Raw genomic sequence first — 22,441 nt, 5'->3', positions numbered from 1 at the left:
GCTTCTTACCAGTGAAATGGCAAAATCTTTTAGGGAGCTCATGTTTCAGCCATCATGTGATGTACTTGAGAGGGAGAGACCCAAGGCTCTCTGCAAAATAACTCGTCCAGATGGAGCTGTTGGCTGGGGGTGTTTGATTTATGAGCCTAAGGTCCAAAACCCTGATTGGAGTGAGTACTTTATCATAACAAGTTGCAGACTTATTCCAAAAGAGAACTTTGATGCTGAGAAATATCAAGTGGAGTTTACTAAATCAAATTCAAAATCAAAATGTTTTCAGTTGGGGAGTATCATCAAGAAAAGTCCATTCTATAACACTTCTGGATTGGTTGTGATGTTTGTTGATTCAGAGTGTTCAGAGCTAAACCATGACCGATTTAGACGCAAGCATTGCAGTATCTTAAAGGATCTTGAACCTAAGATAGGTGTAAAGGAAAGCAAACCTCTGTTCTGTTATATTGAAAGTAATCGATACAAATACACTGACGGGAAACTTGTTCCTGAAAATGATGATAGTCACCTACCCAGCCCTACAGAGTGTTGCTCGACTGTTTTACTGGAAGAGGGTGAGAGGAACACTAAAGCAGTTGGAATTCTAAACTTTGAGATTAATGAGCAGCAGCTTATATGTGATCCAGTTTGGTTCAAGAAATCAAGAGTAGAAGACATCTTAGGTGAGTTGAATTGTAGTGCACATTGATCAGGGAATTGTGCAGAATTAAGAAAAGAAGAATCATATTTTGGCTAAACAAATTAAAGGTAAATGAGATGAGAACAAAGTAATACAAAGGATTCAAGGAGCATAGAAAATGCAGTTGATGTAACTCTTTTGTTCAGTCATAATGTCATAATTCTAATGGATAGTTTTGCATTGATATCATTTGTGAAAGAGATTATTATACAAGATAAACACTCAATGTTTTAGAGATGTGGTGAATTACCTCAAAGATCTATTGTTAGTAACAGTTGCATCTGTCAGGAATTAAAAATCCTAATTCAATAATTTTCAAAGGTTTACCTGACAAACCAACCATCCAAAAAGAGGAAGGTGAGGTGGATGTAGAGTTCACTCTAACTTGGTCAGCATCAAATACAAACTGCACCGATGTCAGCCCTAAATACCGTCTGGAATGGAGGAAGAAACTGTTGACAGGAGCCAGCAAACTTTGTCAACAAGAAAACACTGATGAAACTCACTTCAAAATTACCAATCTTGAGTACAACTCAGAGTATGAAGTGAAACTATTTGCCTTCAACAGACATGGAGAAAGTGAGCCAGAGGTCTCAACATTTAAGACAAAGACTGGTGTGTACCTAATTAATTTCATTGGATTTAACATTTGCCACTTCATTTCAGAACTCTTTGTTTATTGTAGCACATGGATGCTTTCTAATGGAAACCATGTAATCTGTCTGAAAAAAATGCCAACATGATTATTTCACACTGAGAGAACAGAGTTTTGTGGGTTTTTTGTTTTTAAATGAGCGTTTGGATAATCGAAGCAACATAAAATGGTAAACAGTTTGAATGAATGGTAGTGGGCATGCATGTAAACAGTCAGCGTAATGAAATGATCTGACATGTGATTTTGAGAGCCTCTGCATTTAAACTTTTTAACCCTTAACTATCATCAAATTTCTCCTTAAATTATCATCGCTGAATCACACAAGAGTAAGGGAAATGATCACAGGCTATAGGAGCCCTGACCTTGTTAAACAAACTCTCCCAATGTCAGCACTGTAGGAAATGTAAAGAGTACATTATGGAGAATATGTATACAGAGAATGTCAGGGTGCGAAGGGGTAATATCATTTGTCAAAAAAAACAAATGACGATTTCCATACATGTGTTTTTTTTCTACTTTTCAATGACATTTGCTTACAATTACCTCTTAAGTTGATTGGTAGATTAAACTTAGACTTTCAACTTTTAGTACAAGTTTGAATACAACTGGGCCATGGAAACAATATGAAAATTATTGACTGTGTAATATAAATCCCCTTCTTTCAATACTATCTGTGAAACCTTAACAGATTTACAATTACTCATGTTTTAGAGTAGGAATAACATGATTGAACTATTAGACATTCATCAGAAAAAAATTTTAAACAGACATACATTTCAATAGGTTGACCTGACAAACCAACCACTGTTTTGTGAAGACCTTCTGCATTTTTCTTATTTGTTGAAATGATTAAATTACATGTTTGTGTTTTAATTAGTTACCATGAGTGTTTCGCTTTCATCAGAGGCAAAATTTAAAAGAAACATTATTTTGCCCAGGTTTACCTGAGAAACCAACTATCACAAATACAGAGAGTGAAGTTGACAATGATTTCACTATGACCTGGTCAGAAGTAGAGGCTAACAGCAGTAATGGCTGCATTAAATACCGTCTGGAATGGAGGAAACAATCCATGACAGGATCAACAGAACTGGTTCAACAGGGAAACATTGTGGAAACTCAGTACAAGATAATTGGTCTTGAGTATGGCACAGAGTACGAAATGAAGCTGTTTGCTGTCAATAGACAAGGAGAGAGTGAGCCAGATGTCAGAACATTTAAGACAAAGAGTGGTATGTACAATCATGTACATTTATATAAACTTGTCACTTAATGTTTGGTGGACTTGTTAAAATGAAATAAATTAATAGTGTTGGGTCTTAATTTAGTAATAGCACAGTGGTATGTACATGTACATTTATTTAAACTTGTCACTTAATGTTTGGTGGAATTGTTGAAATGAAATAAATTAATTGGGTCTTAAATCCAGTAATAGCACAGCTTCTACTTAAAGACAAAGAACTGAGAAACCTGGTGACAACACGATTAATACTCATGCTGTGGCTCTCATATAAGAAAAGAGAATGATTTGCCCAAAATATTTTATGGTCACGTTTGATTTGTTTGTAAATGACACTGATATTAGACTTGTGATTAATTTTGGATGCTGGAAAGAGTAGTTTATCAATCTTTTTATTGATGTTTCTTGTTGCATCAATTAGTTGAATCTTTTGTTGATATTTATTACCAGCCAACCATTTTGAAAATGTATGCCTCTGAAAGCAAACACCTCAATGATCATGGCATAGTATTAAAAATCTTATGTCTGAGTATTAATTTGTAATTCACAGATTACTGTATGCCCAATTTGCTCTATTGGACTCCTACATTTCCGTACCAGTCATTACATGTATACTTGTCTTACTTTGAAATAACATGTTGAGTTTGGATATAACTAAAAACTGCTGAGGCCCACATTGTGAACTTTAAGTCATTATTTAATATTCTGACGTATATGTTTATTGAGTACATTTTTTCCAACTTTGTACCTTTTCAATGAATTTGCTGGGGGGGGGGGGAAGAATTAATTTTCCGTTTTTGCAGCCCTACTCCCCTCTCCATCTACCTAAAAGAAAATCAGGAGGTTGTAAAAGGCCAGAGAAGTAATTGAAAAAACTAAGAAATCCACTTGTTTGCTGCTAGGGAATTTAAATTCATTACACACAGCAATTAATCTACTTACAGTAAGTATTTTACTTTCATCGGAGACAAAATTGAAAAGAATTATTATTTTGAACAGGTTTACCTGAGAAACCAATCATCACAACTGTAGAAAGTGAAGTTGACATAGATTTCACTGTGACCTGGTCAGAAGTAGAGGCTAACAGCAGTAATTGCAGCATTAAATACCGTCTGGAATGGACGAAACAACCCATGACACAATTTACAGTACCGGTTCAACGGGGAAACATTGTGGAAACTCACTACAAGATAACTGGTCTCGAGTATGACGCAGAGTACGAAATGAAACTGTTTGCTGTCAACAAACAAGGAGACAGTGAGCCAGACGTCAGAACATTTAAGACAAAGAGTGGTATGTACTGTACCTTAACTTTGAGTAGAGTAGTTGCAAATGAAATAAACAAATATAGTTGGGTCCTATATCCACTGAGGAGTAACACTGCTTTTCGTAAGACAAAGAATTGAGAAACTTTGTGACAATAGGTTTAATACTCATACCGCAGCACTTGTAGAAGAAAAGACAATGATTTGCCAAACTTTTTCAAACACGCTGAGGCCCATATCGTGAACTTCTAGTCATGATTTAATATTCTGGCATATATGTTTACTGTAAACATTTTTTCAACTATGTACCACCTCATTGTAGGCCAATTCTATACCAAACGTTTCCTGAACTTATAGGCTACCTGCAAGTCACATTAGTTGATCTCCCCTAAAAATTCTACAACCCTATCGGTAGTTCCACATGCATAGTTCCTCTTCTGCCAACTATGCCTATGATATCCATTTTTAGCACTCCTTGAACATTCCTTTAGGTAATGTCTCCTGCCTGGTTCTTCCCTGGGAATCATTACAAATTACTTCTCGATCTTTTCAACTCCACCTCCGCTCTCCTCGTACTTAAAAAAAAAAACCAGCAGGTTGCAAGGTTTCAGAGAAGTAATTAAAAAAACTAAAACATCCACTGGTTTATTCAAGGGGGAGGGGGAGGGGAGGCCTCTGTCGCTAAGGAATTCCAATTCATTACGCACATCGCTGAATGTAGCAACGCTCCGTCATGAAACGGTTTTTAACCAGATTTTTCACCTCGACTGTACTCTCAAACTAGATGAGAACGGAACCAATTGTCACATCATTTGTTTCAACATCTGTCGTTTGATAATGTAAATATTTCTCTATGAGCCTGGGACTATTCAGGCAAATAGGTTATTTTAACCAAGGCAATAGAAAGAGTAATATGTTGACAATTTTGTTGCCAATTGCAGATTTAGACTTTTCCATGAAGTTAGGTAAACTTTAAAACTTCAAAAATGGTTTTAAAGTATTGAAATTAAAAAATCTTCTCTTAGCTCCACCTCGGCGGCCCTCTTGATCTCCATAGTAGCGGCTAAGTCGGAACGCTGTTCTAATTACAAATTGGTGTTTTAGGTTAAGTGTATCCATTACCTAAAGGTCCCGGATTGGTCACGAATCAGAAAAAGAAATCTGCTTAAGCGTAAACCAGGTCTGAGATATCGTGCACTTGAGAGATCCTCACTGACTTATATTTAAACTCAAGGGAGTGCTTCTTACCAGAGATTAAGAATTAGGAAAATCTGGTTTTGCAAAATTGACGGAAATATCTATTTCTGAAATTAGTTACGAGGGGTCTTAAGTGTGATGGAGTTTGAAAAATAAAGATTTTTTCATCTTTCATGGCTGTAAGTGACTTAACAGGACCTGTCAAGGGTCCTTAATGATACGTCACGCAACCCTTTTCAACCTATTCTGACAAGACTCCACTCCCCTCTCAAGGATAAATTTTTCATGAAATCCATTGTTGTTGTTACAAACCTTATCAAGCGAAAGGGGGAGGGAAAGATTTGTTAACAATTATTACGAATTGCAACCTACCATTAATTCTCGTGTTATTTTATTGGATACCTAAGTTATCAGGCAATAACTCCCGTCTGCGTGGATATTTGTCCTGTCATTGTTTCCGTCAGAGAGAAACAAAGCTAGTGGAAAAAAAGCCTGCTCCAAAGTTTTCTCTTTTCATCTCTGGTTTTTCTTTTTTTTCTTTTTTTGCACACAACAAAAACACACTCGTTTTGTTGAGTCCAGTGATAGTGGTATTAAAATGTTGGTCGCATATACTCATCCGCCGTCAGATCAACTCTGGCTTTTTAAAAAGCGGTTTTCGCGCGATATGAAAATTAAGAGTTACAAAATAAATAAACTCTTTTCTGGTTTGCTGACTGATAATGTTCGTGGCTCGGAGACTGTCCTAATGATGTTATATTTTCCCTCGAAACTTCGCTTCTAGGCCTTGTAAGATAGACTTAGGGCAAAGTTACCAAATGCCGATTGGCGGAGACAGAAGGCATTTTTAAATTAATTTTGGTAGTGGCCCCAGGCAAGTACCAAAATTTAGAAAACGTTAAAATAGGTTACCTTTGCCGAAAACTTTTGATATCATTGCTGGCAAATGTTTTTCAACAGGATTGCTTTCATTTCTTTGACGTTGTTGTACAAAAGTAAAACTAAGTGAAAACTGAAATGGCTTTCCACGAACGTGCTTAACAGCGTGCGTTATTGATCTTCTTATTAGATTTCTGAAAGCACCCGTGAAATTAATCCTTAATTTTACTCGGCTCTATGCGATTACCCCTGCAAATATTCACTTTTCAGACAGTCGCTCAGTAGTGGACATTGTCAGCCGATATACTAGCCGCCCGAAAGGGTTCGTTTACCCTATGATATACTTGATTTTAAGGGAGAAATAACGCTTTAACGAAACAACCTTTTCTATCCTTTGGATAGGGGTGGATTTCTCAACTGATCGACACAAATAGACACTTTTCAAGCACTCGGCTCTTTGCTAGTTAATCTCCCTGTGCTGAATTCGATGGAAAGTATTTAAACTGCATTTACTCGTGTTCACATAATTAATAAGATATTTTCCTTCCCCTTTCGTTTCGCCGTAAGTCCCTACACAACAGCTTTAAAAGTTCAACCCTGTGGAGTAAGAATTCAGTAAAGTACACAAACTGTTCTCCTCGCGTTCTTGTTATTTATCAAATATTTTCTCTTTCTTATCCTTCAGCCATAACTGCTTACACTACAGCCTTAAAGACTTCCATTACAGACCAAACGGAGTTCCAACCCAAACTGCTAGCCTCTCACAACATTTCCAACGCAAAAACGGATGAAATATTCACTAATCTTCTCATACAACATGGAAGAAAAGGCCTCACCAGGAATGACGAGACATATTCAAGGAGTGAAGAGCTTGAGTGTTACGGAAAAGTCAGCGGTACTCCAGTTAAGCACTGCGATGAAATATTTCTTGGCACGAGTATTGATCAGGAGAATCCTAATTCTATTCTTGTCGTTGGAAAAGCAGGGATTGGGAAATCTCTGTTTTGCCAAAAGGTGATTCGTGATTGGGCCAACAAAAAATTATTCCGAGCAAGAGAAAACATTAAAATTCCAGTTTTCAAATTTGCTTATTTGCTTACTTTCCGTCAATTGAATTTGCTTGAGGAAAAGCGTGTGACCTTACGCGAAATCTTAAACTTTTCTTCAATATTAGATGACGTTACATTTGAGTATATTGTAAGCCATCCCGAAGAAGTTTTAATTATCCTTGACGGCTATGATGAGTATTCTCAGCAAGATTACATCACTGGAAACTCGGGGAAAAAATATCACAATGACGCTAGATCTGAAATGCCGGTGGCCGCATTATGTTCAAAACTCATCAAGGGAGAAATACTGAAAGGTTCTGTCGTTGTTGTAACCTCGCGGCCTGATGAATCGGATAAGCTGGGAGGAATCTGTTTTAAACGGTACGTAGAAATTGTGGGATTTTCTTCACAACAGGTTAAAGAATACATTGAAAAGTACTTCAAGAAAAACGAAAATATGAAGAGCGCTGTGCTTGAACATGTCATGAAGAATGAGAACCTAGTCAGTTTTGCTCATATTCCTATGCTCTGTTATCTGTTGTGCTTCGAGATGGAGTATACTCTAAACGAAACAAGAAATCCTCGTGACCTTCCTGTCTCAACAACCGACATTTACACAAAACTTATTGATATTTTTGAACTTAAGCACTGCTCTGAGTCAGAATACAAACACAAAGAAATTCCTAACAAATTCAAGCCTCCTCCGGTCATCAAAACCACATTAGAGAAATTATCGAAACTTGCGGCAAAACTTCTGCTTGAAAGGAAGCCAACTTTTGATGAAAGCGAGATAGAAGGCGGTTTTGAGTTGGAAGAAGTCAACAAACTGAAAGGTAGCGGTCTTCTTTACTGTGGTCAGCCTTATAGGACTGGTTCGATCAGAACCACGAAACACTTCAGCTTCACACCTCTCACTGTCCAAGAATTCTTAGCCGCCCATTGGTTTGTAAAGGAAAATCGTATTCCAGTCGAGAAATGCTCTGAAATGGTTTTCCAATTCATGGCTGGCATTTTGTCAAGTGAGGGAAAAGAGGAACTGATGGAAAAGTTGTTGACCAGTAGTCAAGTTTCAAGGAATAATACTGGATTACTCAGAGCAAAGTGTCTGAGTGAGTATCAAGACAAAGAATTCGCTAAAACGTTTATCAGGAATCATCAGCAAGCGTTCAGTAGTTCAGACGGCTTCATGTATTTTAAAGGTTTATCAGATATAGACAGCATTGCAGTATCATTTGTGTTGGACATTATCAGTGAACTAAATAAAGAGGAAGCCAGAGAGGCACAAGACAAATGTTCTGATAAATTCGTCCCAGTTAAGAAGTTGGAGCTTGTAGATTCCCGCCTAACAATGTCTGGAATACAACGAGTCTGTAATTCACTGATCAATGAACACTCTCCTGTGTCTGAATTGATGATTATAGGAGGACTATCAGTCACCGGTGTTTCCAGTCTATGTGAAGCTTTACAGCATCCAAGCTGTAAGCTAACCACACTAGATCTGTGGGGTAATAAGATCACTGATACCGGTGTTACCAGTCTATGTGAAGCTTTACAGCATCCAAGCTGTAAGCTAACCACACTAAATCTGATTCGTAATGAGATCACTGATACCGGTGTTGCCAGTCTATGTGAAGCTTTACAGCATCCAAGCTGTAAGCTAACCACACTAGATCTGAGCTTTAATAACATCACTGATACCGGTGTTGCCAGTCTATGTGAAGCTTTACAGAATCCAAGCTGTACGCTAACCAGACTAGATATTGCGTGTAATTATTGTATTAGTAAGTTGAAAAAAGAATCTCTTCAAGCCATAGTGGACAAATACAGACCAGGTTTTGAACTTACAATTTAGAAATATAGCTATTTAAAGCACGTTCTGTAGAAGTGGGAAGCAGCGTCAAACTAATCTACATCATTAGCTTACAAGAGATCTCGCCAATTTATTTTAATGATCTTAATTTTAAGCTTAATCTTGAGAATGGAACAGTTACGAAATGGTTGGAAACAAAATATTTTGAATCATTACTGATCATAGTAGAACTTTATGGTAAAAGTCTCTCGTGAAAGCAGCTTTAAGCCTGAAAACGTTAATACTTTTTGTGGACTTGATTGTTTATTATTATAGGTACTTAAAGTAACTTTTGTAGGTCTTTTTTTCTGGGTCAACGAGAGTTACAAAGTACTTGAACTGTTATAACTTAATGTGAGTGAAATAAAACGATGGTTGTAAATAGAATCGCATTGAATAAAGAATTTGTTGATAGGTTGCTCGCTGGGAATATATTGCTTCGTATACGTTTGGTTTGTCGGTTTAATTGCCTGAACCTTTTTACTCTCAAGATCTGCTGGTAAATTCTCCCCTCTAGTTGATACATATTTCCTAGTCAATTAATTACGAGAATTTGGTGTTAGATTTGTAGTACTTAGTGTCAAATTCTCATTACCTGTTTGCCAGATAATATATGGATATCACAGGGAGAAGTTACATGTTAATCACTTCTGGCATTTTCTGAAAAAAGGCTTGTTTTCTTGCACTTACTCGATTTCGAACTCATTCTTGAGCCATTCTTGAACCGAGCCAATTATTGCAAAGATAGGTTGCGGGATTAAATTTTTTATTGCGTGAACCAAGCCAATTTATCGTAATGGTTTATGCCTTCAGTACTTTTTCGTTTTTCCATGCACCGTTTTAGGAAGTAAAACCGAAGGAGAGTGCAGATCACGGTTAAGTTGTTAAAGTGAGCGCTAACAGGAAGTTTTAATTATTTAATACAAAAATCGCTCTCTAGGCCATGGTGACACAGACTTCAGATTCCACGTTGCCCTGTATATGCTACGTAATAGATTGCAGATTACGTCAAAATGTGGAAAGGAAAAAAAGTTAGCACACTAGGCTCAGTCGAGTGTGTCACTAGCGGATGTGAGAACCGCTTCCAAGGGCCTTTGCCCTTAGTTCCCACCTCAGGCTCCGCCCCTCCACCCAATTAAGTTAGTGACAAGCCTTTGTTCGGCTTAGATAACAATCAAGTATGCTGCATGGTCCTGGTCGATTATCTAAAGGCTTTCGACATGATGGACCATAAGCTATTGTTGCGCAAGTTGGAGCTGTACGGTATAGTCACCCGGGAGCTTGCCTGGTGTCACTCTTATTTGTCGGTTCGGAAGCAAATTGTCCGTGTAAATTGGAGTGAGTCAAGCGAAGCTTTGATGTTGCATGGAGTCCCCCAGGGCAGTATTTTAGATCCTTTATTTTTCATTTTGTTTATTAACGAATTGCCCTTGTATAAAAGTGCTCAGTTGGACCTTTACGCAGACGATATGGCTGTCAACGCTTTTGCGGATGTGAAAAACTTAGCCAACTTAAGTTCCTCACTAAATAAGTCTGTCTCTGAAATTCAATTTTGCGCTTCAGCAAATAACCTCCCGTTAAATGAAGACAAGACTAAAGTACTCACGATCACTGGGAAAAGATGTGTCGCTGACATAAATGGAAGTGACATAGTTGTTACTGTAAACGGAAAACAGCTCAATAATGTGGATTGTGCTACCTTATTAGGAGTAGAAATTGACAGCAAATTGTCATTTAATGAACATATTGAGAAAGTATGTAAAAAGATGGCCTCTAGAATCGCAATACTGCGTAACATTCGAGCCTGTTTACCTCTTAAACAGCGACTTCAGTTTTATAATAGCATTATTCGCCCTGTTATGTCTTACGCCAACGTGGTTTGGGCAAATTGCGACAAAGAGTCGCTTTATTGGGTCTTAAGATTGCAAAAACGTGCGGCACGAGTTATTTCTTATGCCGATCGCACGACACCATCAGTTGCTTTGTTTAACAAGCTAGGTTGGATTCCGTTTTATGAGCAACATAAGATAGGTCAATGCATAATAAGGTATAAGCGAATTAATGGGCGTTTGCCGAATTATCTTAATGAACACCTAATTTTGAATAATAAGCGGCACTCCCGCAACACTAGATATTCAAGCATTACTGCTGTTTGTCCTAAATACAAAAGAGAATCAGAGAGAGGACGCTCTTTCGCTGTTTCGGCTACAAGACTGTGGAATAGTACTGAAATTAGGAAACTAGATTCTAAAGCATGTTTTAAAAAGAACATGTTTGCCAAGATTTTTAAGGAACAACAATGTTTGCATCATTTTACTATTTAATAATATCTTCTTAATTGAATCTTGTCTTATTTCAAATGCTTATTTTAAATGTTTACATATTTTAGCTTAAATGTTTATCCGATTATATAGTTGTGTAATCTGTGAGGGCCACAAGTTTATAAGCCTCTGGCTATTAAGTGCTACCCTCTTTCAATAAAGGTTTTCATTCATTCGTTCATTCGTTCATTCATTCATTCACCCCCAACAAGGGGAAAGGCCCTGGGAACGAGGTTGACTAATGTGACTGTAAATAATGGCATAAGAGTGGCCTAATGCAATTATTCTCACTTTGAATTCATTCCCGATCGATCCTGTCCATGTTTTCTTTTCTTGTCGGCGCGTTCTTTTCCTTTCTTGACTTTTCCATGGGACATTAAACCCTCAGGTCAGTAGTTTAGGAAAAGCCGTCAGTGATTAGGAAAAAAGAGAAATTCTTCAAAACTGAATGAAACAAGAAAGAGGGGCAAAATGTGAGGGCGAACAATGACTTTTGTCAGTATTTATGTGAGAGGCTTAACATAAGACAGAATACATTCATATCATTTTCTTTTCTGGCGGCGTGTGGTGGGGGAGAGGGGGTATTTCTGTCAGGTAACGCTTGCCTGTTCAAGCGTCTGTGCAACTGAAACACGGATCAACTTCAAACTACCTGTCCACCTCATTTTCACGTGTCGGGAGGCTTTGGAGAACGAGGCATAACACAATAGACGCTATTCTTATTTAATGACGTGTAAATGAGTGGTCGGGTATTCTGCAGTTTAGCCCAAAATACAAAGAAAAGTAACAGAACGTTTTTTTTTGAGTGATGGGTTCTCTGCAGTCGTTTAGGAGGTTCACCATCCACTGGATTTTGTAGGAGTATTTCCGTTCATTTCCAAAGAGAGTACGTTAGAGAAATAACCTTAACCGTCCACTGTGGTAGAAGAGTTTAAAATGAATTCGCATAAACAAGATGAGCAACGTATCCAGCAAAATCAGCCTCAAATTAAGTCATGTGGTCTTCTGTATTATGGTGTAACTGCAATCACAAATTCATCAGAGGAGAGAGGAAAGGGAGATTATGAAAAAGCTTAAAGTGAAACGCTCGAGACAGCGCTTCCTTTACTTTTCAATCTTCATTTTTCGTTCCCGCGCCCGAAATATCATGTTTAGAAACTCTTAACAGTGGCCCATTTGCATTATTAAATCAGTTGGTAAACCAAATTTCTTTAAAATTGCCCCCTTTTTTCATTGTCATTGTTGAATTGTCCCCAAACAACTTGATCAGTGTAACTTATATTTATGTTATCCTCCAGGTCTGACATGTGCGCACGTGAATCTCTGTTATGCGTGAAAACCCTTATTATTTGCCTTTAATCACGTCACGTGACAGAGGATTAGGTAAAATGCATTCTTTTATCATAAATTGTTTTCAGTCCTTTTCTTGCTGATCATTTTTGAAATTTTGATAACTCATAGTTACAGACTAATTTGACACGAAGATCTACTGTCACCAACATTGTCACCGCAGTGCACGCTAAAGCATTTGAATTTTTTTTGTTTTGTTTTGTTTTGTTTTTTTTTATCACAGCCACGTCCTTCCAATGCACCGTGCTGGGATCTCCACTAATCTCCGAGGTACAATTATTGCACAGTACAAGTTTCACGACAAACGCTCACAAGAATTTATGCATCATACCACTCTAAGATTCACAGAGCCAGTCTTGTTTGAAATCGATTTATATGATTATTATTCAAGTGTCACGCACACTGATAGAGTCAGAGATTTGGTCCGCGTGAGTTCCTCGCATGATAGCGTGCCACTTGAAATAAGCTGGTGACGCAATCCTTTGTTTCTTTCTCTCGATCACTACGCGGAAACTGAGCGGGTTTCTTGGAGTATTACTAACTTCTTCATCAAGCCTTCGGTTTCATCTCTGAGGAAAGGAGCAACTTGCAGTAGGACTTTCGTCTAACTATCAGCAAGACTAATTAATCACTGTTAGTCAAAATGTAAATCGTCGAGTTAAGATTTGCTTTATCAGAACATGAGCTTCCTAAAGTTGTAGAACTCAGTGGTTCACGAGTTCCGCATCACTACGGAACGACTGAATTTGAGAAAGGTAAGTGCTATTTTGACGCTTCTTTACCTTCGCTTTTTGGGCGAAACTGTTTTCGTTTCTCTTCTTTATTGCGAAATGTGGCGATAATCGCTCACTGGAACCAAACAACAAGTTATAAAGAATTAATTTAAGCGTTGATGTACAGAGAACCAAACGCTTTCGATTGACTTGCTGGGTACAGGAGACCTGTGGAATGTTCTTGGATCTGGTTAATCTTCTATTTTCTTTCAACTTAGTCAAGTTTGCAGGGATTTGTTTAGTTGATTTTGTTTTTCGCGTGTGGAATCAATTTGAGATAGTTTGAGCTGCTTCGATAATCTACCAAAAATTGAGCTCGAAGAGTAACAGGGCAGGCATCTAATTAGAGACTTGCTTACAGTTATTAGGAAGATAACAGTCATTGCTTTGGTTATGATGAATATATGAACTTCACACATTTTGAACTGCGGTTATAGATACGTATGATGCACGATCCTCGCAGTAGATAGCGCTATATATGCAATAGCGAAGATCAGACCTGAGAAAAATCAGTTAGTCTTCTATTTTCTTTCAACTTAGTCAAGTTTGCAGGGATTTGTTTAATTGATTTTTTCTTTTCGCGTGTGGAGTCAATTTGAGATAGTTTGAGCTATCTCAAAGCGTTTATCGCTCCTGTAACTTCAGTGTCCAAGTATCTAGCAAGCACATTTAAGACCCAATCTAATCGGAAGATTACCTAACCTAACGTATCGCAGTCGTGGTTACCACTCTCTAAAAATCTTACTACATCATTGAGGTGAAGACGGAGACATTCCTCGACTTCGCAGGCGGAGGCCATTTTTTATGCTGAGTGACCGCCCCCTTCTTGTATTTGCATTAAAACCGCTGACAACGCAGCCCAGGGAGTTGAATTTCGCGAAATTCAAGAGATTCAAGGTGGCAAATTGACGAAGCCGAATTCTGCTAAAATTAAGCCTCCATATTCTACGAGAGTGGCAATTCTAAATTGGTCACAACTGTATTTGTTAGCGCTTTAAGGTGTAGTTGATGTAATTGTACAAAATGTACTTGTGCAAAACTGCGGAATATGCCTTTCACTGAAAAGAGACGTCTACAGTGGAATGAAACGTGCTACAATAAAGAGGAAAACAGTGCCATAAAATGAAAAGACAGTTATGGCGGAGATTACCCCTCATTCTTCGTTTGAAAAAAACACTATTCTAAGTGATCTTCCAGGAACTCTAAAAGTATTTTGATGACTTACTTATCCATTTCTTTTTGATAATATAACACTTTTTATTTAATGTGGAGGCGACCAACTTGCATGTTTCGCCGAAAACAGAGATTTACCTGGATTTTACCATCAAAGGGCTAGCTTGTTTTCGCGGTATAAATATGCGACTTCTCACTTTTCACGTACAGTTTCTACAGTTTTAATTAATATATGGCTGTTGAGTTAAGTTTTGTACAGAGAAACCGAAACATTCTCGAAAAAAATTGCTACAATTAAGAAATGAACACAGCCTTTTCGTTCCCAACCCGGCTATTTTTATCCTGGAAAGAAATTTGATGGGGGAAGATTTTGATCACGTGCTAGGCAACCACTTCTGAGCCGTGAGCGCGCGTCACGCAATCAACAAAACAACGCTATAAATTGTAATTTTCGTCAAGCTTCATCTAAACACTTGATTACCCTTGGGCCTAAAGCTTACCTTTTTTCTTCTCAAAATCGTTATCAAAAATTCAGTCGGCGAATGGCTTGCCCGCTGGGTCCTCGCCCGTTGGGCAAGGAAGGAGAGAAAGTTACTTGTCCGAAGGGAAAATCTACTTGTCCCGGACGACTGGACGGTGGTTTTTTCGAGCCCTGACCTAAGCTAAAAATCTCTACTTGTCCAATAACGCGTTTCAAGAAAAGTAAAAATCGAGAACTACCGCGTTCTAGAACACGTAATGTCAGTTTCGCGCCAATTTCACCGTAAGCCGCTGACCAGCTAGACGTACGCGATAAAGCATCACCGGTTACGATATAGCATTATCGGGTACGACATAGCAGCATATGGTACGATGAAACGGCATCACTGCTACGACGTAACATTACACCGGGTACGATATAGCATTATCGACTACGACATAACATCATCAGGTACGATGAGACGGTATCTCTGCTACGATACAACAACACACCGGATACGGTGTAGCATTATCGGGCACGATATAGCAGCATGTGGTACGACATAATGGCATCGCCATCACGATAAGACAACATACCGGGTACGATATAGTACCTCCGACTGCATAACCATGCAGTACGATATAATGCCTCACCGCACACGATCTAATGACAATTTTGTCCAGTATTCCCCTCCATACAAACCTATTGGTTTATTGCATCCCATGATGCTTATAGTACTTTCGTGATAGCATGCATGAAAGGGGGCACGTACGTACGTGCCTACGTACGCTCGGTCAGTCACTTGAGAACCAAACGAAGAGATTGACCACATTCCATGGGTATGAGGCTCTGCTCCACGCACGCTTCGCGCGTGTGGGAGCTCTGCTATAAACACTTTTCCTCACCAAACATTATCTCAAGTACGAGAATCATGAACTCTAGATAACAACTTTCTGACTACTAAAAGCAATTATTTTTTGTCCACGACAAATAAAAGAGGATGCCATGTTACTTGCCCCAGTCTCTTGCTTGATTCACTTGTGGCGTTCTGGGTATCCCCAAAGGTGATACCGAAAACATTAACGTTTTGGGTACGGGAATACCCAAAACATAATGACAACGCCAATTGAAAACTGCCCCGTAGCACCTGATCTACATTTTCCTGTACTGGAAAAACCAAACCGAATTTCTGATTCTGACCTGTTTACAGCCAGAACGATAAATAAACAATATTAGATGGAAGGAAAAAACTACTCACAGTATAAATTATGGGTGATAATTGACAGTTTTAATTTGTTGACAGTTTAAATTATTTGTTTTAATCTGTATCTTTGGATTGGCTTTCGATGGAATATAATTTACTTTACTAACGGGATAACTTTGGGTGGCCATGCATATTTCTCGCACAGAAATTTGAGGGAAAACACAGAAACAATTGCTTGTGCACCAAAGGTAAGAAAGCGCTAAAATACTCATGTGAATCTGGAAAACAAAACAAATGGAAGGAAAAGGAAAGACTGAGACTTTTGGTACACATAGCACTTTGTAATTCTGGTGTTCTGCCGATTTACCATTTTACTTGCTGCAAAGATTGTGTTATCAGGTCAAGTTCAAAGTCTGCCTCGTTTCCAAGCCCAGTTCATCGATGTTGAGTGTTCGAGAACGTTTGTAAACTCAGAGAGAAAAGTCTTGCAGATTTTTTAAAATGTATAATAATAAAATTAATGAGTTCAGTTTTTGCATGATCTTAATAATCATCCAGCGTTATGTCTTTGTAACTCAGACCTTGATTTTGATAATTCCTAATATCATGCCCAACCTCATGCAATTGCTTACTAAACGCAAAGTAAAAGCATGAAATAGTATTTGCATCAGGGCAATAAAAGTTTTCATCCTTACCTTATTATATAGCCGCAGTTGAAAGCACGAACTAATATTTAGGTATTTGTATGCAGTTGCCAGTAAAATTTTTCATCCATACCTCAATTTACCAAAAGTTGAAAACACACCAATTGTAAAGTCTTAATTTGCATGGGCAAGAAAGTTTTCCATCCATCCTTAATATTACCTGTAAGGTTTTGTAGGGATTTATTCAGGATATTGTGTTTGGGTTTGGCCTTACGGCCTCTTTCTGTTCACAGCTACCTAATACACCACGGGCAGCTTCTGATGGAAAGATTTTAATTATTAAAACACTTGATCGTAGAGAACATTCTGGTTTCAGTGGCCAATTGAATCACTGTAGATCAAAGTTGTTTGTTATAGAGGGATCTCAATTGAAATATCATGAATATTCTAGTGTACAATATGTGACCCTCGACGGGATTTCAGGGATTAAGGTGAAAGCAAGTACATGGTACGCTCGCAAGCTAAAACAAAATAACGAGTTTTTAACACGTTAGCTGCGTGTTAATTACTTGCCTCATGAACTTTGCAGCCATTGTCTTGCTTCGCACGGCAGAAACAGAGGAACGTGTTAAGATCTTGCTTGCAGTATAACACGGTGATCGTGCCCGGAAATTTATAACACGCCTCTTAAAGTTAATAATAATAATAATAATAATAATAATAATAATAATAATAATAATAATAATAAAGTAGTTATATAGCGCTAGTTTCCTCAAAGTTCAAAAGCGCTTAACAAGAGTGACACAAGTGTAAAATTAGAAAAACGCTTTTTTAAAAAGAAGAGTTTTAAGTTTGTTTTTAAAAACGGACAATGAGGAGCTGTTCATGATATCGGATGGCAAAGTGTTCCAGAGTGTGGAGGCAGCTACAGAAAAAGATCTTGCACCGTATGTCTTCAAATTAAAATGAGGAATCACAAGGAGATTCTTAGATGATGAACGCAGTTGACGAGCTGGAACGTAAGGTGTGAGTATATCACGACTGTACGATGGTGCAAGATTGTTAAGAGCTTTGTACGTGATGAGTAGAATTTTAAACACGATGCCGCGGCGATAATGTATCGGAAGCCAGTGAAGATTTATTAGAATAGGCATAATGTGTTCATGTTTTCTTCAAAGAGAGATGAGACGAGCAGCGGCGTTCTGGACGTGCTGTAACCTTTTTACTTGGTAGTTCGGTAGTCGATCGGGTAATGAATTACAATAATCCAATTTTGAAGATACAAATGCATGAACTAGTATTTCAGTGGTGGTTGATGACAGTTACTTTCTTAAATAGCTGATATTACGGAGATGGTAAAAAGATGATTTGCAGATACTTGCAACATGATTATTGAAAAGAAAATGATTGTCAAAGGTAACCCCAATATTTCTAGCTTTCTGTGAGGGGTGGATGGTCTCACTGACAACGGAGATTTCTTGAACAGTTGGCATAGGTAGATGTTTAGCAGAGATCACTAGTAATTCAGTCTTATCCTTGTTTAGTTTTAGGCGGTTAGCCATCATCCAGTGATCATTCTCATGTACACAACGCTCAATGTTAGACACAGCTAAATCCTTGTCACCGGGTATAGTTGGCTGAAAGGATAAATAAAGTTGCGAATCATCAGCATAAAAATGATAACCCAAGTTAAATCTCTTAACAATGTCAGAGAGCGGTGAAGTGTAGAGAAGGTACAAAATGGGTCCCAAAACAGAACACTGTGGAACAACACATTGAAGAACACGTTTCACGGAAGTTCTGCCATCTACAGACACATACTGCATGCGATCGGACAAATAAGATTGGAACCATAAAAATGGCTTCCCAGTAACTCCAAAGCGTTCATGTAGACGAGAAAGAAGAATATCGTAATCAACCGTATCAAAGGCAGCAGAGAGATCTAAAAGTAATAGAATTACTGTTCTACGGTTATCAATGGCTGTGAGGATGTCATTATGCACGCGAATGAGAGCAGTTTCTGTGCTATGATACTGCTTATAAGCTGACTGAAATATCTCGTTCAACTTGTTTTTGTTAATATAGGTAATCAGTTGGTTAGCAACAGACTTTTCAATTGCTTTGCTCATAAAGGTAAGATTTGAAACGGGGCGATAGTTTGAAAACAGCGTATGATCAAGCGAAGGCTTCTTAAGAAGAGGGCGTAGCTTGGCAAATTTTAAATAAGCAGGCATTTGGCCAGATTGCAGTGACGTATTAATAATCTTGGAAATAAATGGCAGCAATGTGTCTAGAGCGTTACTTGTGTCAAAGCCTGGAGGTGGGTCTAGTTCACATGATTTGGAAGAAAGTTTCTTAACACATTCACGGACGTCATCGACGGTTACCATATTAAACTCATCAAACTTATAAGGACAGACCCAATTAACTTCTAGAACTGAGTGAATAGCAGCGGCAGCATCAAGGTCAACACGTATTTTAGTAATCTTATCAGAAAAAAACTCGACAGACGGATTTGCGAGCTACGACGGCGAGTTGGATGGCGAATAAGATGCATCACACTTTCTGTGTAGTAGATTATCAATAGTCTTCAAAAGAAGTTTATAGTCCGACTGATTATCGTTGATTAGAGAAGTGTAATAAGATTTTTTGGAAAAACAAAGTCTGAGTTGTTGACGGTGCGGCATTGATCAATAAGCAATTGGCGATCGGCTGGAAGTTTCGTCCTTCGCCATCGCCGTTCCAATCCGGCTTCTACGATGTTTTTTCAAACTACTTATTTTCTCAGAATACCAAGCTGCAGCAGGACGCAGAGTAACAGTCTTTGTCCCAAGAAGAGCATGAATGTCAAGTATAGAACTTAGAACGTCGTTGTACTGAGTAATTAGACTAACAAGGCACGGAAGCGGCTCAGCAAAAAGACTCGGAAGATTAGAATTCAAGACATCAGAGCCAAACTTATTAAAGTCTATTGTACGAAGCTTTCTAAAGGTAATGAGCTTCTTGTCAAACACTGGCTTTTTGAGCTTCAGATGAAAGTGAAAGGCAGCATGATCAGATAAAATAAAGGGAGAATCACTAGATAAATCTCACAATTAAGAAGCTGAGAACGTAAGTAACAAAGTACGCTGGGTTGTACATTCATAAGATAAAGTAGCGTGTCGAGGAACAAAGGTACTTTGCGTGATAAAAAAATTAAAAACTAGCGTGTTATAGAAATAAAGCTCTACCGTTTTAGCCAGCTGAAAAATGGTAACGAACACGCTTTCCAAAATCAGTTGTTTTTGAGCGCATGTCTGCCCGGTGAGCGTGTCATGCCATTAGCGTGCGAGTGTGTTGAAGCGTGCCGTGTGCGTGCCTTCGCCTCATTTCCTAAAACCTCTTGGAGGGTCACATATATTATTACATCATGGTATCATTATCTAGTATATCATTATCTAGTAAAGAGCTAAGGTAATTAACAGGACCATTTCTGTAGAAAGGTTTATTTCATGGACCTAGTAAATGTAAAATGCTTCAGGTCTTTCAACCGACCAAATCCATTATTACTGTAAGTACATTTTTATGGTTATAACTTTTATATTATGTTATTAAGTGAACTTTTTTTTTTGTTCACTTAAATCAAGGTAATTCTGGATTCCTACTATTGAAATGGAAAAATCTTTCCTGGATTACATGTTTCAGCCATCACATGATGTGCTTGAAAGGAAAAGACGCAAGGCACTCTGCAAAATTACATGTCAAGATGGAGCTGTCGGCTGGGGGTGTTTAATTTATGAGCCTAAGGTCCAAAACCCTGATTGGAGTGAGTACTTTATCATAACAAGTTGCAAACTTATTTCCAAAGAGAACTTTGATACTGAGAAATATCAAGCAGAGTTTACCAAACCAAATTCAAAATCAAAATTTTTTCAACTGTGGAGTATCATCAAGAAAAGTCCATTTCATGTTACTTCTGGATTGGTTGTAACTTTTGTTGATTCAGAGTCTTCTGTGTTAAATCATGACCGATTTAGACACAAGCATTGTAATGTCTTAAAGGATCTTGAACCTAAGATAGGTCTAAAGGAAAGCAAACCCCTGTTCTGTTATATTGAAAGTAATGGATACAAATATATTTATGGAAAACTTGTCCCCGAAAATGATGGTAGTCACCCACCCAGCCCTGCAGAGTTTTGCTAAACTGTCCTACTAGAAGAGGGTGAGAGGAACACTAAAGCAGTTGGAATTCTAAACTTTGAGATTAATGAGCAGCAGCTTATATTTGATCCAGTTTGGTTCACGAAACCAAGAGTAGAAGACATCTTAGGTGAGTTGAATTGTACTGCACAATGATCATTTCTAGCCCAGACACAAGGAATTGTGCAGAATAAAAAGAGAAGAATCATTTACCAGGTGATGTATGAGATGAGAGCAAAGTAATGGGAAGGGTTCAGGGGGCATAGCAAATGCGTGTGTACCTCTCTTTTTCATTCTTAATGTCATAGTTTTGCATTGGTAGAACTTTTACAGAGATTATTCAAGATAAATACTCAATGTTTTAGATATGTGGTTAACGACCTCAAAGATATATTGCAACAGTTGCATCCATCAGAAGGGGAATTACAAATCTTGATTCAATAATTTTCAAAGTTTTACCTGACAAACCAACCATCCAAAATAACATCAAGAAATGGTTATATATTCTAGTCTTCTCGGATAGGGACGAATAAATGGAGGTCCCGTCTCCTGCAGGGTTAGGGGTAGGAGACGTTTATTTCCCATGTACGAGATTACTGTGTGATGGATGTCTTCCCCTGGGGCGGGGTGGGTGGGTTTGTTGGAGCTTAAACCTCGTAGGGGACCCATGTCTTATTGTTTCTGCTCTAGTACTTGGTACAAATCCTCAAATAAAAAAAAGATAAATAAATAAACATGGAGAAAGTGAGCCAGAGATCTTAACATTTAAGACAAAGACTGGTGTGTACCTAGTTATTTTTATTTGCTACCTAATTTCAGAACTTTTCGTATATTGCAACACATGGATGCTTTCTAAAGGAAAACCTGTAATATGTCTGAAAAAATACCAACTTTTAAATGAGCTTTTGCAAAAGCAACCTTAAATGGTAAACAATTTCAATAAAGGAGAGGGGGAATCTTGATTGGCAGCAAAGAAGAGACCTATTATCTGTGTGATTCTGGAACCCTCAGGATTAGCCCTTCAACCCTTAAAGGTGACTAGCATTAAAATTCTCCTTACAATATCATCCCTAAATCACACAAGAGTTAGGGTAATGATCACAAGCTATAGAAGCTTTCGATTCTTAAACAAAATCTTGCTATTTGCATCTTTAAGGAAGTGTATAGAGAACCGTATGGAGAATATGTATAATGATGTAAGGGTAAAAGGGTTCATATCATTTGTAAAAAAGAAATGACAATTCCTATACATGTGTTTTTTTTTCTTTTTTTCGATAACGGCTGATTAAAACTACCTTCAAGTTAATTAGCCGAATACTCTCAGACTTTAAACTTTCCCTACAAGTTTGAATGCAACTGAGCCATGAAAATAATGGAAATGATTTACAATGTTAATCCGGCCCTTTGTATCAATAATTTTCTGCTAATCGAAACAGATTAACAAGTATTCATGTTTTAAATAAAAAAATTATTTCGATAATATTTTCTATTTTATATAATTTTTTAGATAAA

The 22,441-nt window shown here is 37.9% G+C and overlaps 1 protein-coding gene and 1 long non-coding RNA gene across 2 annotated transcripts in view; both read left to right on the top strand.

The window, feature by feature from the left end:
- LOC148726453 (uncharacterized) overlaps positions 1-9,244 on the top strand; it is a 344,348-nt gene extending 335,104 nt beyond the window's left edge. The window contains exons 9-12 of the mRNA XM_088727327.1: positions 1,013-1,306; positions 2,285-2,578; positions 3,586-3,879; positions 6,613-9,244. Coding sequence (XP_088583453.1) covers positions 1,013-1,306; positions 2,285-2,578; positions 3,586-3,879; positions 6,613-8,828 — 3,098 coding nt within the window. The 3' untranslated portion in view covers positions 8,829-9,244. The remainder of the gene's footprint in view (positions 1-1,012; positions 1,307-2,284; positions 2,579-3,585; positions 3,880-6,612) is intronic.
- A 3,132-nt stretch (positions 9,245-12,376) lies between these two features.
- On the top strand, positions 12,377-22,235 carry LOC148726452 (uncharacterized). The gene is made up of 2 exons (XR_015990192.1): positions 12,377-13,251; positions 20,377-22,235. It is a non-coding gene; the product is annotated as an uncharacterized LOC148726452 (long non-coding RNA).
- Positions 22,236-22,441: the final 206 nt, after the last annotated feature.

This window comes from Stylophora pistillata, chromosome 7, assembly GCF_964205215.1.
Source record: "Stylophora pistillata chromosome 7, jaStyPist1.2, whole genome shotgun sequence".
Classification (NCBI taxonomy): domain Eukaryota; kingdom Metazoa; phylum Cnidaria; class Anthozoa; order Scleractinia; family Pocilloporidae; genus Stylophora; species Stylophora pistillata.
Note: the sequence above shows the minus strand (reverse complement) of the source record. Positions and strands in the feature narration are given on the sequence as shown.